General features: G+C 37.4%; 2 protein-coding genes across 6 annotated transcripts in view; both read left to right on the top strand.

Moving 5' to 3' along the window:
* The window catches only part of STEAP2 (STEAP2 metalloreductase), a 29,764-nt gene extending 19,396 nt beyond the window's left edge, over positions 1 to 10,368 (top strand). For 2 of the 4 annotated variants that reach the window (XM_058297016.2, XM_058297017.2), the window contains 3 exons: positions 2,524 to 2,688; positions 5,433 to 5,580; positions 6,412 to 10,368. In XM_058297016.2, the coding sequence (XP_058152999.1) occupies positions 2,524 to 2,688; positions 5,433 to 5,580; positions 6,412 to 6,548 (450 nt within the window). In that variant the 3' untranslated portion in view covers positions 6,549 to 10,368. Of the gene's footprint in view, positions 1 to 2,523; positions 2,689 to 5,432 lie in introns of all 4 variants that reach the window. The other 2 variants (XM_004478679.5, XM_004478680.5) reach the window with 1 other exon arrangement.
* Positions 10,369 to 12,093: 1,725 nt separating this feature from the next.
* CFAP69 (cilia and flagella associated protein 69) overlaps positions 12,094 to 16,901 on the top strand; it is a 75,892-nt gene continuing 71,084 nt past the window's right edge. For both annotated transcript variants that reach the window (XM_058297013.2, XM_058297012.2), the window contains exon 1: positions 12,094 to 15,564. In XM_058297013.2, coding sequence (XP_058152996.1) covers positions 15,445 to 15,564 — 120 coding nt within the window. In that variant the 5' untranslated portion in view covers positions 12,094 to 15,444. The remainder of the gene's footprint in view (positions 15,565 to 16,901) is intronic.

Here is a 16,901-nt window from a genome sequence, read left to right as displayed (position 1 = left end):
ATGTGACTAATTTAAAGTCATTAAGAGAGAAAACTGCTACCATCATCCTCTTTGCACAATAAACACAGGATTATAATAGTATTTTCTTTTTTTATTTCTTTTAATTTCAGGATTGCAATGATTGCTTTCAGCATTGAATAAATAATTATTTTAATTTTTATGATTGACCATTTTCTGCAAAAGGTTAATGCAACAAAATTAGAACCAGTGAAAATAAAAGCAGAATAGGAAGCCAAGATAAGGAACAAAATAACAGAATACATCTCTGCTGGATATTTTGGCTTTTAAATTTCTGACAGAATAAAAAAGGAGATAGTTACAAGGTTCTTCTTTCTTATTAAAAAACAGAAAAGATACCAGTTTCTCAGGTGAAGAAAAGCTTCCTTAGCATTTGGTTCTCCAAGAAAATCTCAGGGAGAGAGCTTCATGGAAGGTGCTTGAGTGATGTAGTAAACTATTTTCCTCAATAATTCATATACAGAAAATGTAATACCTGGGGCTTCCTTAAGCTGTGACTTGTGGCATTCCCTGGTGAAAGCCGAGGGCATTGCAGCAAAACAAATGTGCGGAAGTATTTGCATTTTACAGCCAGCCAAGGCAACAGGGTCCAAGTCTGTAGCATCTAGTAGTAAAGCTTGTTCCAATAGTAAAGGCAGAAAAACTTGAAAATATAAATAGATCTATGTCCTTTAAGCCATTCTCTCTCTAAAATGACCACTGTCTTAACTGGATACTAAACCTTTGATATATGCTCCAGCAATTCCTTCACCTCCTTCAAGTTGATGCTCAGATCTCACCTCCTCAATGAGGCCTCTAGTAGACATCAATTTAAATTTCACTACCTGCCTCCAAACCAACCTCAGTACTCCTCAGTGCTCTACTTTTTAGTTTTTCTGTAGCATTTACCACCTTTTAACACACTGTTTTCCTTGTTTATTTCATTTATTTTTTGTTTGCCTTCTCCTGTCAGAATGGAAGTTCCATGAGAGGAGGGGTCTTGTCTGTTTTGTGCACTAATATATACCTAATAACTATGTCAGTGCCTGGTCTATAGTAGACACTCGATGTATTTGTTGAGTGAATGAATGAACTGGGAGGGCAACTGAAGATTCCAGGTTGCAGTCTCTGGGTATATTGGGTATGCTCTTGTTCTGTATAGAGATGAAACAAGAAAATAATAAGAGCCTTTTCCTACTGGTATGGTTGCTTTAAACGGCTAAGAAGTAGCTTCTTTTTTGTTTAAACTTTTAAGTATGTTAGTTTATCTAGGACTGAACAAAGTTAAGCTGATATGTAGAGGCTGTGGTTTTCATGAATAGATACTTTTTAAATCAAAGCTTTAGCCTTTGATTTATACTATGATTATACTGCTTGGGTGTAAATGGACAATTCTAAAAGCAGTCTCTATGCAGAATTCCACAAGTTCAGAGTGAATCAAGTCTGACCTAACTATAAATATTCTTTGTAAACCAAAGGGAAAGATCTATGAATGAGGCAGTTGGATAGCTGGAAAAGCGTATTAATAAGGCAATTCAAGTTGATAAATATTTGAGCTTGTTAGGGCTTTGTTCCCTGGGAACTCTCAGCTTCCTGGTAGAGAGGAGGTGTGAAGAAAGAGATAAATGAGCACATAAATATTCTTTAGGGAAGCGGACTTGGCCCAGTGGTTAGGGTGTTCATCTACCACATGGGAGGTCCACGGTTCAAACCCTGAGCTTCCTTGACCCGTGTGGAGCTGGCCCATGCACAGTGCTGATGCGCGCAAGGAGTGGTGTGCCATGCAGGGTTTTCCCCCGCATAGGGGAGCCCCACGCTCAAGGAGTGCGCCCTGTAAGGAGAGCCGCCCAGCGCGAAAGAAAGTGCAGCCTGCCCAGGAATGGCGCCACACACACGGAGAGTTGACTCAGCAGGATGACACAACAAAAAGAAACACAGATTTCCATGCCACTGACAACAACAGAAGCAGACAGAGATGATGACGCAGCAAATAGACACAGAGAACAGACAACCGGGACAGGAGGGTGGGGGGGAAGGGGAGAGAAATAAATAAAATAAATAAATAAATATTCTTTATGTGAAGGAGGAAGCTACAGAAGTGGTTTGGAAATTCCCTGCCTAGATTCTAGGTAGAACTAAGGCCAAAATATATAAAAAATGTAAACTAATTTCTAAAAGTACCTTCAAACTAAGTCTAACTGCTTAAACTTCTGTTGTGTCACCTAGAACCAACCACTTGACATCTCATGATCTTGGGACTCCAGAGCCCATATAACCCATGATGTATTACAAATGTGATGGCATATATTTACCACTCTCTTCTCGCGTGTATTCACAGAAGGAGAGAGTCACGGTCATCTTCTTTGGTTAATTCTTTCTCCTCTTTCTCTTACCATCCGGCAATAAGTTGTCCACAACAGTTTGTTGAACTGAATGAATGTAACCTAAATATGTCCATATATAGCCTGGTTCTATATGGTTAATGTTCTACCATTTAAAGGAAATTCACATTTGCTCTCTTGCCAGGTTCATGCAAATATTGAAAACTCTTGGAATGAGGAAGAAGTTTGGAGAATTGAAATGTATATCTCCTTTGGCATAATGAGTCTTGGCTTACTTTCCCTCCTGGCAGTTACCTCCATTCCTTCTGTGAGCAATGCTTTAAACTGGAGGGAATTCAGTTTTATTCAGGTATGTCAGGTTTTGTTTGTTTGGTGAGAGGTTAGGTGACATAGAGTTTAATTAGTAATGTTCAGTTGGTTTTAAATATAGTTGCAAATATATTCTGTATTAAAGGAGTGCCACTGGGGACAATGTTTATGCAGCTGTCTTGGGAAACAAAGATTGCTAGAGGCTACCTTAGGATGACTCAGGTGCAGTAACTGAAAGACCTGGATGAGAATACTGGAAGGCTTTGATAGTACTGCCTACTAAGTTAGTTATTAAAAAAAAAAGATAGTGGGTGAGGGGTGAGTTTAGCTCAAACTTAATGCCAAAAGTCAATTTATTTTTTCAGCCAAATGAGTGAGAAGTTATTTTACATTTTGTCATCTTCATGTGTCTAGAAAAATCTTACTAATTTGAACTCAAGCAGGAGAGAAGGTGTCTGAATATTTAAGAAGAAATGCATTGTTTATGTATACACACACACACAAACATAAGCAGTCCCCAAAATGCCCCATGTTATACCTATTCTTCCCTCTCCTTCCCATCAGAACTTCTGGTGCTTACTGCCTTTATATCAATGTTACAAGCTCTTCCATTTCTAGAATAATAAGTCTACTTTAGTCCATAGTTGCAATCCCCTCTTATGTTTGTTTATTCCTCAGTCTTGAGAATTTTGGGATGGGGATACCCACCCTGCTTCTGATTGAGAGGGGGCTTAGAGACATGGGACATATCGGTAGAACTGTCTTGCTTGCAGTTATAGATACTCTGTTTTTTGGGACAGGTGTTACCCATCACCATCCTTTTATTAGTTATTCTGGGAGAGTCCAGTGAACTGGAGAGTAGGTGTTGGCTGCAGCTCTGCTGAGATTCAGGACTCACCCAGCATATGAACAGCCGGAAGATTTAGGTCCCTGGAACACATATTTAATGGTTATAGTGCTAATTATAGGTTCAAATAAAAGGGGCATAAGAACCATGTGTAAGAAAATTATAAATGAGTCCAACTCTGATACATTGGGGGTATAGGTTATCCTATACTCAAAGGTAAGGCCCACTATCAGGTTGCTGAATTCCTGGAATTGTCTGCCGTGCCTATAGTGCTTAGATGTCTCTAGAGCCCTCAGGAGCACCCCTGCTTGAGGCACTGTTTCCTGCAGCAGTCATTGAGATCCTTCTAAGACATGCAGCAGCATAACATCTGGAATGACCACCCAACTCTCTTCAAAATCTCTTAGAAAGAAAAGCTCATTTGACCTTTTGGTCAAGGTCTTTTTCCAGCTGCATCACTAGTTGGTGCTCGGTAATAATCCCTCAGTTCCAGGGCTGTTCATCCCTGGAAGTCATGTCCCACCCTGGAGGGAAGGTAGTAAGTTTATGTGCTGAGTTTGGCTTAGAGAGAAGCCACAGTAGAGCAACAAGAAGGCTTTTAGGAGGTAACTCTTAGGCAATATATAATACTCAGCTAAGTTTCAGTTTCACAAGAACAAGGTTCGTAAGTACAAGCGTCAGTGTCGAGGGCCTGGCGTATTGGTCTGTCCTCCTTTGCTAGGCACTACCCATGTACTCTAGGGATTCTTGCCACTCTATTACAGAATGTAACAGAACTCCACAGGATGGAAATTCAATATTCTTTCAGTTTTTTTATGAGTCTCCACCTACTGCGACAATACTCCGTAACCACTTGAACATATTCATATTCCATAGAGGCATACCTAAGGTGCACTCCTTCCCACACATCCCCCCCAACACCCCACACACACCAGGGATCCTCTCCTGCCACAGTTCCAGCTTTTCTACAACCCAAAACCTCCCCAAAAGGAAAGCGAAAAAATAAATAAAAATTTTAAAATTTAAAATTAAATTAAAAAAACAAAAAATAAAAATAAAAATTTTTACATTGTCTTTCATCCCTATAAGATCTGTTATATTTTATATACAGTGACAATTTCTTCTGTATGTTCCCCCAATGTCTTATTCTTTTCACTTTATTTTCATAGTTGAGAAAAGTTGGAAACAGACTAAGTATTCAACAAAAGGAAAGATTAAATGAATTATAGCACATCTGTTCAATAGAATATTAACTCATGTTTTGGAATTTTAATGTTATGAGGAAAGGTTCTTGATACAAGTGAAGTAAGACTAGTCAACTATATGCAATATGACCTTATTTGCGTAAAATAAAGTGTGCATGTAAATATATAAGTAAATAAATATATATGTTAAAATAGTTTAATTTTGTAGAGAACAAAGAATAACTCAATGCAGTTATCCCTTCCACATGGACTTTGCCCATCACAGTTTCGATATATCACAGATTGGCATAAGAAATTGAATGGAGGTTTTTTGGGAGTTTTGCAGAAGCTGCCGGTGACACACGAAGGCCAGCAGGTGACACAGAGAAAGTTTAGAAACTCAGATATACATAAAATATATGTATATTATTGTATTGGTATACAATATGTATATCAACATATTTTATCTTTTAATATCATAAATATACCCAAATTTTACAATAAGGTACTGTAAACACCTCAAAAAAAAGAAAAAGAAAAAATTTAGACTTCTCTGCTATGAAGGGAGGACCAAAACTTTTTATGTGGATTTTCCAGATCATGGGGCACAGTACTCCTAATCCCTGTGATGTGGAAGAGAGAACTGTAATTTAAGACAAAATAGTTTTATCAAAATATAAATATTGTGTATCTGAATGGGTAACTTGGAGAGTTTGAGTAATTGGTTTCTTTTTCTTCCTCCTGCACCCCAAGTCTACACTTGGATATGTTGCTCTGCTCATAAGTACTTTCCATGTTTTAATTTATGGATGGAAACGAGCTTTTGAAGAAGAATACTACAGGTTTTATACACCACCAAACTTTGTTCTTGCTCTTGTTTTGCCCTCAATTGTAATTCTTGGTAAGATCATTTTACTCCTTCCGTGTATAAACCGAAAGCTAAAAAGAATTAAAAAAGGCTGGGAAAAGAGCCAATTTCTAGAAGAAGGTATTGGAGGAACAATTCCTCATCTCTCACCAGAGAGGGTTACAGTTATGTGATGATAGATGGTGCTGCAGTACCATATAAAGTTCTACTTATGCCATTGTCTTCATGATTTCCTCTTTTTAAGTTCAGAAGTTTGTGTATGTGCACTGTCAAATCACTGTAAGTTAAAACCTGTTAAATGAGGTCTTAACCAAATTAGTGGTAGAATTGTCTTCAAATTAATTTTCACAAATGTCCTATTTGACCAATATGAACTTTTGAGTCAAACATGTTGAAATTTACATACCTGTTGGGTTTTTTCTGCAGAACTATAACACTATTGTTATTTTAACAAAACTACATTTATAATCACACCAAAAAATTTAGTTAATAATAGATACACTTCATAATGTTAAAAAACACTTTGCAAACCAGCAGAATTTTAAGCTTTTAATATGTCAGTGGATCTATGTTTTATTCTGAAGCTTAAGTTTTAATTCTTACACAACTTAAGAAATAGCAGTGAGTAATAATATATTATTTTTAAAAAAGGACACATTATCATCTCAGTAAGGGTGTATGATGACATTTCTTTCTCTTACAAAGTAGGATTTGGAGAATATAACAAATTAAATGAACATGTAATTATGGCAACAAACACAAGTTATGAAGACAAATTAAACTGAAATTATAATTAAAATGCACTGGAGACATGAAATACTGATAATGTACAACTTGTGAAAGATCTTATTCTTTTTCTTACAGAGTTTCATTTGCATACTACTATGTTCATCAGGGAAAGGATTCCTTATTATTCTGCCACCAAAACTGATATTTCTAAGATAGTATCAACCCTGGTGATCTTATCATTGTTCCTAGTTAGTGGGAAAGTGTCAGCTTAACACACAAGTTGTTCGTAAACCAATCTATGTTGTTGCACCTTACCTCTGTGCTGTGGGATTTGTTTATAAGGTGCTAGGCAGGCACTGTTCTTAACACTTTACTTGTATTATCCCATTTAGTAAAACAACCCTATGAAATAGGTAGTTAATATCTTTATTTTCTATATAAGAAAAATGAGGAGCAGAAAAGTTAAGTAATTTGTCCAAGGTCATGCAGTTAGTTAGGGTCAGAGCCAGTGTTCAAATCAGGCAGCAGATTAACCACGAGGCCCACTGCCCTTGCTTCATCTTGAGCGTTAGGTTCATGATGCCAGTCTAGATGCTGCTTCTTTTGTGTAGTCATAGACATTCTTCAGAGAGAGACATATGTATCAAAAGATAATGTGAAAATATTACAGTTATAAAGTTATTGTGTGTGTGATAATCCACAGTTACTTACCCTGATCTTCCCTGGGACATGAGCCTGGAGACCTGTGACAGTCCAGGAGCCTCCCCGTGTAATGAGAAGACCATAGTAGTGTTAAGGAATTGCTGACATCCCACATAATATTTTTAAAAATCCCTGCAGGGCTGGTCATCAACTTCTCTTTTTCTGAGATATCCTGCCTACACAACCATTCATTAAGGAGCAATTTGCAAGCATGAAGGATATTAGGATAAGTGGTTAATTATAAATCTACGCTAGGGACATAAAATCATATGAATTATTCATAAAAATTTTCAGTGCAGATATTTCACATTTAAATTGCATTTTGTTCAAACCTTGGGTAGAATGCCCTCCATTTTTTCAATTTGCTTTTTCCCTTATTCAAGAGAAAGCTGCAGACAAGATACAATTACATGCATTCCTTTTCCTGAAATTTTAACATTTCTAAACTTACCCACTGAGGTACTATTGAATCCAGCTGCCAAAAAACAGAAGGATTTTACTTAGTGGAAGCTATCTTTCCTGATAACTGTATTTTATCAATTTGGCAAATCACTCACAATTCTCTGATACTCTCTTTTCTTAGTGAATTTTAATATCTACTACTTTGATTGAAGTTTTCTATTTTCTTTATTTTAGTTATATACTTCCCCTTTTGATAACTGCTTGTCAGTTCTTAAAAGGAATTCAATTGGGTGGTAACTTTTAGGGCTAAACACCTATAAATACACTATTTTAGTAGACTAATGAAAATAACTTATTTTCAGTACGTTATTGTTCCTTAAATTTCACTTTCATAAGACCATGCTTTAACCATTTAATGTGAATGTACAAGGAAAGTTTTTAAAAATTAGATGACTATTGAAGTATATTGTTGCATGTATATAAGTAGCCAATAATATAAAGTTATTGCTATGGCATTTAAATGGGGCCTTTGAAAATATGAAAAATAAACTTTTATGTAAATGTATAAAATATGCAACTATTGTTTCAAATTGTAATTATATCCTTTTCATATGGAAATTTAATATAGAGGTTTAGAATAAACATATATCTACTATAATTCTAAGTATTTAAAAGCCTTTCTAAAAATGCAAAAATATTGACTTTTACTTGCTTTATTTTACTATTTCTCATCTGCTTATTTTTCATAATCATTATTTTTCATGAACATTTTTCTCAGTCATTCTTCAGGCCTCTGAAATAGGATTGAATTCTGTTTTTGCTAGATGTGGTGTCAACTTTAGAACAGCAGGGATTTATTTCATGATCTGAATTTTGAGAAATGCCCCTGAAAAAGTTATAAGAATGTAGAAAATATATCCACTCTTGATCCTATGCAAAAAAAAAATCAAGTACTTTCTTCCTAGGAGGAAAATATTAATAACTGTGGACTTATCATGCTACTGAGCTTTTGTGTGCATATTTCCTATGTCTCCTTTTTTGGAGACATTTAAATCATGTTTAAATATTACTGTATCAATGCTATCATATATTTTTCAAAACATAATTTTCTGGAAATTTAGCCCAGATTGCCTGCATGTGGAATTTTTATTTAAATTTTAAAATATTTAAAAGTATGAACAAATTATATTTTATAGGTATCTATGGGAAATAATTATTTTGTGCTACACACAGACTTGACTACTAAGCCCCAGTGTTAAACTACCTGATTAATTTCTTACAAATTAGAATGACCTTGATTTGATTAGGAATTTTACTTTCAAACTTATTTTAATAATAGTAACTTGAGGTATGTTAGTACTTATTTATGGTCAAGTTATGAATTATAGTTATTTGTACAAGAGTTTCAAGAATATATCATATGCAGGTTTTTTTTTTTACTGCTTATCTCATATAATCTTAAAAAAAAAACTAAATTCTTTTTCATTGCCTTTTGCCATTAAACTATTCCATAGTAAATTCTGTACAGTTTTTTCCCAAAAAAAAAGTTTTATTATGAAATTTAAGATTTCTTTTATGATGTTTAAAATAAAGTACTATAAATGTAATTCATAAGTATTTCCTTAGGAATACTTTAAACATTGAACTGATTGTACCTGAGTCAGTCTATAAAATCCTTGCTTTGAAATAAGTATTTAAACAGCCTAAATTGTTGTATTGCAATTATTTTATAAATTCTTGACTTAAAATAGTGCTACGCATAGTATAACACACCTGAATGCAGTATTAAGACTTATATTTGTGATCTATTATCATGAAAATATGATGCTCTACCCTCAATTTTTCATAAGTGAATAAAAAATTCTGGTGTGATGCCAGTATATGTAATTATCTCTAAATGAAACTGTAATCATTTTAGTGGAAACACAATTTGTTTATACCTTTGAACAGTGAACTTTACAGGAATGGATAGGTTCCTCTTTTTTTTAATCTAAGAAAATTATAAAGTGCTTAAGATGCAAGAATCTGCATATGACACCAAAAATGTTTTAAGTTCAGCCTAACACACACATACTGAGAATTTTTTAACTTTCCAAATTGAGTTTCCATTGTGCAGTCATAAAATTAGGGCTGACTATGGATTCTCCCAGTGGATCGATGGGCTAGATTAAATCAGAGAAGCAGGTACATTTTTATGATTTCCAAATTGCCAATTTCAAGGAAATATTTTCTTTACTTATACTAGGATTGTCTTTAAAAAGTCTTTCATAGCTTTGCAGACTTCCAGCCTGAACGACTGCAAGTTGTCTCCCAATGTTTGTTTACCCTATTTCTTTAAAAGCTGCTACGTATTCCATTCCTTAAATAATGTATCCATGTGACTGAGTGTTTGCCATTGAGATGTATGGGGTAGTATGTGTGACTTTACAGAAGTCTCCTTAAAGGAAAGAAGTCTGTGCTCCTTGTGGTCTTCCTCCATCTTGCTGTGGGGAATGCAGATATGACCACCGACACCCTGGCAACCATCCAGGAGGACGACTGCCATACCCAGTGGAAGACAGATTCGAGACCAGAAGGTCCCTGACTACTTCTTCCTGAGGAACAGTTTAAAACATTGTTAATTTGAGTTTCGTCGTTATATGAAGTCAAAACGAATTCCTTCCAAACTTCATTTCTTTGTCATGATACCGTTTAACACTGTTTGAATAAACTAGCCTGCAATAATTTTTACCTTTAAAGCTTTTAAAGGATAATTTTTAATTCACATTAGAATTGATTTTCCATTGTTAATTAATTATACTTATTTTATTACCTTGATCTTTCATGAGATTATTTTGGAAAATACTGTTTTCTTTATAACTGTGTAATTGATATTTACTAAAACTCTGTAGTCTCCAAAACAGAACTATCAATTTACTTGTTACATTTTTATATCATTCTCATACCCCTGCCTTATAAACATCTAAATAAAAAGTAGTGTATAATGGCTTACCTTCTTTTTTGAAATGTTGTATACAAAGACACATTCCTATTAAATACTTTCCCTGCTCTTTCTTTTGTGGAAACATCCAGAAAGCAATACATATAAATTTTGTTTGTTTTAACCTAAGTATTCATTTAGAAAAACCTCCATTTAATGACGTAGTATTCTTAAAATTACTTCATTTCACTAACATTCATTAAGCATCTTTAAATCAGGATTCACAGTATTCAGCCCTGATGGAATTGTACCTTATTCCCCCCTGTACTCCCAGTGACTGTCACTGTATGGTCCATGGTAGGTTCTAAAGAGATAGTATAAGAAATGGTGACTCATTTTTACAGAAAACCTAATCACCCATATGCGTGCAGCCATGCCTGCTTCTTCCCATCTTCTCCCCACACCCTTTCCACCACTGCCTCCATGTCTCTCCTTGCCTTCTGGTCAGTTGCCCAGAGCTGCCCTACAGTGCTAGAGCTAAATTGCTGCTGCTGCCACTGCTACTCTACTACATGTTGAGAAATCGTGTGCTATGAGCCCCTGGCAGGGAGAAACTGACCCTCTGCTTGTACATAGGACCTGTGGATACCAGGAAAGCTAGAGCAATGCAACCTAGAAATTTAAAGAGTCTTAAGGTCCTGAGAGTGGGGTTACCAGATAAGATAAAGGACTTGTAATTAAATTTGAATTGCATAAATTTGAATGAATACCTTTTTTAGTATAAGTATGTTACAAATATTGCATAGGATTTTTCTTTTAAACCTGGCAACCCCAAGAAATGAGGGATGAACTTTGACCAAGGAAGTAGGGTATGAGAGGGGTCTGGTGGATAAACTCATCTCCCTTTCTCCCAGATGAACGTAGAGCAATCATTCATAAGTCCTCCATGAAACTATCCTAAAAGGACAAGCAATTAACTGAACTTGCTCCAAAACTATCGTCAGCTTAATAACACCTATATTTGTGCTCCCTCCTCAGCCACCTTCCATTTTCCTCACTTGGTTTTCCTGAGATAGTACTCCCCAATAAAGTGACAGGACATGATTGTTTGTTTATGGCAGGCTCTAGGGAGCCCAAGCCAGGACAACACTTCTAGCAGTGGGATTTTCAAATTGAAGGTCAAACATGAAATAAATGATTTTGACAAGGTCATCCACACAGTCCTGCAGGCTCAAAGTCCAGATTTGTGGAGAACCCTGAGAGGGAATATATCAGTTAGGGATAGATTCACATCTACCAAATGCACAGTGATAGATTGTTAAATAAGGATGGCAATTTGCCAGTACTATGAGAAATATCAATGTCATGTCAGCATGAATTCTAGTATTGCCTTAACTAAGCATATTCTGTTCTTAAGTTAGTTCTTTAAAAGAGTCAAATTATAACCAACAGAACATTTGAGGACCATGGAACCAGAACAAGGCAAGTTGGTGTAGAAACGGAATAATTAATGTCTTTGGAATATATTAGCCTATTAGTCCTGCTCCACAGTAAAGACGGTCCTACCCTGAGGGTACTTTGCTACAACACCCTACCACAAAACACATGCATAGTTGTTACTTTCAAAAGCTGGAGAACATATTCATTATATGGAAATATTCTTATGACTTAGAACTAAAGCGTTGATCAGGAAAAAATAGCTCTTCGGAAATTCATTTCTTTTAGCACCACTTAGTTTCTCCATTGAACACGTGTAACTCCTTCAGCTTCCTGTTGAAAATGACTTGCAATTTAGTTTATTGCTAGTGCACTTTTTATTAGAATGCTTGACTTCAAGAATGGCTGTTATTTTACTTTCATTTTCTGTTCCATGTACTTTTTCCCAAATTTGCATTAATGTTTTTTGTTAGAAAGAGGTAATTACTTTTGTTTCTTTTTAGGCTTTGTTTCTGTACCAGACAACTTGGAAGATGTTTTTAAACATTAAAGTAAATTCAAGCTTTTATGTATTTCTTCTATTACATAATTCCCCTAAAGCTAATGTACTAAGACTGTACTTTAGTTGCATTTCATATAAGCTATAAAAATTATCTGTATGAATAAATTACTCTGAGTCAGAGAGGAATAGCATTTGCTTAAAATTTAGGCCATTGGGCATTAGTTGAAAGATTACCACATTCAAACATAATCTAAATACTTATTAGACATGACCTAAATGCAAGTTAATGAATAGTTACAATTTTACTAAACATTGCTAATTAAGTACTATGCAAACAAGTTCCAGAAAAAAATCAGAAGCAGAACCTCACTATTTCTTATTTACATTTCTTATTTTAGAAAACATATTTAGCTTTCTTTGTCACTGTTAAAAGTAAAAATTATAGGTAAACATATTTTTAAAACTTTAAATCTTTAAGAAACTGCAATTTGTAATTTAACAGATGGTAAATTCTCAGATTGAAACATTTTTATTCTCTTGATGGAGCTCATTTCTCATACATTACTATCATCTTCTGGTTGAAATAATTTGTCATGACTGTAGTTAGTCATTTTCCCCTTTCACTCTTAATATTTTGTCATAAAAAAATGTCTCCTGTGCACTTAACTCACAGCCCTCAAAAAACCATGTTAAAGAAGTATAAGGACTAATGGTGAAAATTAAATCTACATACCAAATTTATGTAACTAAAGCTTCTAAAAAGCTTAAGCTTGGTGCATTTACCAAGAAGAAAAACAAATAAACCCAATATTTTTATCAGTATTATTATCAATAAGGAAACAAAGGACTTGGAAAATTCGCAAATGGAATAATTAGCAAAAGCCAGTTTTATGGAGATTATTACAATTACTCCAAAATAATAATAATTAAAACACACATGAACTAAAGCAATGCTTCTCAAATTTTCATATGCATTCTAATCACTGGGGATCTTGTTAAATGGAGATTCTGTTTCAGTAGGTCCACCACGGGGCCAGAGACTCTGCATTGCTAACAAGCTCCTAGGTGATACCTAAGGACCCCATTTTGCCTAGCAAGGACCTAGAGTGTTTACCTTACTCTGGGTAACTTAAGAAATACTTTATCAAATAAAGAGCTAATTTATAATCCTCGAATTCTTTAATGAATATTTACTGAGTACCTAATATGGTCTAGACCAGGGGTTCCCAAAGGATGGACCCCAGATCATCAGCATTAGCATTATCTGGAAACATGTTAGAAATTCAAAGCCTTGTGTTCTGTCCAGTTCTGTCCTGTGATTCCCTTTCCTCCTTTTCCTCTGCCAGGTTAATGAAGCAGAAACTCAGGAGGTGGGCCCAGGGGCCTGGGTTTGAACTGTCTCTCCAGATAACTCTGGTGCTCGCTAAGGTTTGAGATTCACTGCCCTGGATACTATACTGCGGCCTTGGGTGCAAATATAAGTGACTCTCCTTGCTTTTAAGAATTTCAATTCAGTAGGGAGGGGTTGGGCTGGTGATCCAGTAAATACCATTAAGTATGTGGTGTGTCCTAAAACAGAAACCAAGTAGGCCTTAACTCCTTAACTTGACAAAACGTTAGACAGGCTTCTTCCTGACTCTATGCTCTTCACCGCCCTCATCTTGGCCTTACAGAACCCAGACAGAATGAGGTCCACCCAGTTTCCACAGTATACTCTGGAGACAACATCATGTAACTGACATACCCCACTTCTTGATTTCCCCATCCAGTACTTTTCCATTAATTCATCCCAGTCCTAAAAACAACTCCCCTGACCTCTGCTTCAGGGGAGTTGAGCTCGTTCTCTTTCCCCTATTGTGATAATCTCCTATTCTCTCTCTTGCTCTTTCTCTCTGTTTATCCAAGTAGTTTTGGTCTCCTTTTGATGTGGAATACTCAGATTGTGCAACAGCACTTAAGATTCTGTTAACAGTACACTTGACACTCCCTCTACATTCTACCTTTAGACCTGAAGCCAGCTCTAGGTGTAGAACCTGAAAGAAGCTGTAGAGATAAAAGAAAACAAGAATACAGAAGCCTAGGGAGTTTCAAGAAGGGGAGAGTGGTCACTGTATAAAATGCCACAGAGAAGTACAGTAAGATGAGGAAAGAAAAGCGGACACAGACTTGGACCACAAGCGTTGGTGCTCTTAAATCACTTTCAGAGAACTGGAGATAAGGAAAGCAGAAGAATGGATAGAAATGAAGAAATGGGGACTGGAAGTCCTGAGTACTCAATCAAGTCTCAGAGAAGCTTGATTTCTTCTACTATCATTTACATCAGGTGCTGCCAGGCCCAATGTAGTTTTCTCCATTTCTTTTAATTAGTAAGGCTAGGAATGTCATTCAGTGTTTGAGCTGCAAGGAACCCTAGAAATCACTGGTCAACCTGATCATTTTATAAATGAGTAGGGAGGCTCTGAGAAGTGAAGTGATATCCATTTTCATGGAATTCATTATGTACAATTTTTAAATACATAAATTCTAAGGAAGATAAAAAACACATTTAACTCTTGAAGAATTTCTGGAGATTAAAAAAAGTGAAAGGATTAACGGAGTTATATGTTTTCACAATCATGGTGTTTGGAGCAATTATTGTTATACTGGTAATCATCATGAGAAGCTTTTCATTAGTTTTGACCCTTTCTAAACTACTACTCAGCATACAATGGATAGCACCATAATAGTAAAGATAATGGTAAATTCAACCATTTACAGAGAGATTATTATGTGCCAAGCACCACTTTATAAGTACTATCATCTCACCTAATGTTCTTAACATTCCTATTTTACCAATGAGAAAAGTGGGAAAATCCAGAGAAATACACCTAGTCTTGAGCATGCAGGCGTGGGTAAGGTTTGGAGTAGTTTGGACCCCCGGGCTTCCGTAGGAGCCGGCTCTCCCTCCGCTTCTGCCCCGCCCCTAGCAACGCACAGGCTTGTGTTAACAACCGGCTGCCGGGCTCCGGCCGAGGTCCGCGGGTGCGCGGGAGCTGCGCGATGCTGGCGAAATCACTCTTGCTGAGGCGACGGCGGGAACTGTGGAGCCCTTCGTGACTCTGGTAGTCCTCACACTGCCTTCCTTTCTGGGCGGCGAGGACTCTGGGTCCCGCGGCGGCAGGCACAGTGTAGGAACGAAGTGTCCTCCGCCCCGCCTCCGTCTACCATGTCGACTGCTGAGGCGGCGGCCTCGGCCGAGGCCCAGGAACCGGACGGCAGACCCAAGGTCGGCAGCTCCCGCTGCGTCCCAGTGGTCGGGGTGGTGACGGAGGACGAAGTGGCGCAGGTGAGAGTAGGTGTCTATGCTGGGGGAAGGACAGTGACGCGTGGAGGCGGGGACGAGGGCTGCTGGGGGCGACGAGGGCGGAAATGGGGGGCACGAGTGCAGACGGGAGCCCACGGGACGGAGGTTCCCAAGCACAGAGCGGACCTCTCGAGAACGGCTTTGCCTGCGGGGGAAGCTGGCTGTCGTCAACCAACCTGTCTGGGGATTTGTGCCGCGTGGTCCTCCCAGAGCGTCCCACTGAGCTGAGTCAGCGAGGCTTTCCCGCGCTGCTTGGAAAAGTGTGGCCGCGGAGGCACTGGGAGGGAAGGCATCATTCCTAGAGAAAAGGTGGATTTGATGGCCAGAGCCCCTTGCACTGGACATTTATATGTAGATCCATGTTATCAAGGGATGCTCTTGCTATAGGCGTCAATTCTTCCTTGTTTATATTTGCTGTCACTAAAACCTGCACCCAGAGGCTAGAGAAAAATGCTGTTAGAATTAGCAGTTACCCGTAGCTTTGATCTGAAGTTGGAAGCTGGGGTGGGAATGGGGTGAGGCGGAGAGAATTAAGGAACAGTAAAGTTGATTTGTTTTATTATGTTTGTGTTTGGTTTGGGGTTTGCTTGTATTTTGGATACAAAGTTCTTTCAGGTGTGCCTATTGAGAAATTTTATTTCGGGACCCTGGCTTGGATTTCCATTCTTGGTGGAGGTGTTTTAGAAACCTCAAATAGATAAAAATAAATAAAAAATAAATCTTAAAAAAAAAAAAAAAAGAAACCCCAAATAGTTTGTTCCATAGTGAAATTATATTGCTCCCTCAGAGAGCTATGATCTTGTGTCCTGAGAATTCTATGGAGGAATCTTGCCCTCCCTTCTCACACTAATGGTGTGGAGGCACTGTGGGACTTACTTCTGCGACTTTGTAAGTCTCAGGCTGCGTCAGGAACCCTGTCTCCTACGTCCACATTGTGGTGCGGTGGAGAGTACCTTGGGGATGGCCAGTTGACTGGGGACCTGTGGGAATAGGGTTAAACTCTCTGAGGACCGTGAGGTATTTACACAGTAACCTGCTTAGCAACAGCACTTTTGCATAAGGAAGAGCTAGTGTTAGGGGAATTTACCTAATCGATTTTGTGGAGGTATTCCAACCCAGGATGGGGGAAGAAAAGCTTTGAGAAGCAACAGCTTTCCACTCCCAAGGCTGGAAGGACGCTCAGCATTACATCTCTACTCCCAGGCATGGGGAGAAACTGTGAAGTAGGTGAATTTACTATATGACAGCTTTCATCATCCCTTTACTTGGTGTTTAAAAGAAAAAAAAGGGTAAAATTATGTGAGACAGGCAAACATGGA

Source organism: Dasypus novemcinctus, chromosome 5, assembly GCF_030445035.2.
Source record: "Dasypus novemcinctus isolate mDasNov1 chromosome 5, mDasNov1.1.hap2, whole genome shotgun sequence".
Lineage (NCBI taxonomy): Eukaryota > Metazoa > Chordata > Mammalia > Cingulata > Dasypodidae > Dasypus > Dasypus novemcinctus.
This window is presented reverse-complemented; position numbering and strand designations above follow the sequence as displayed.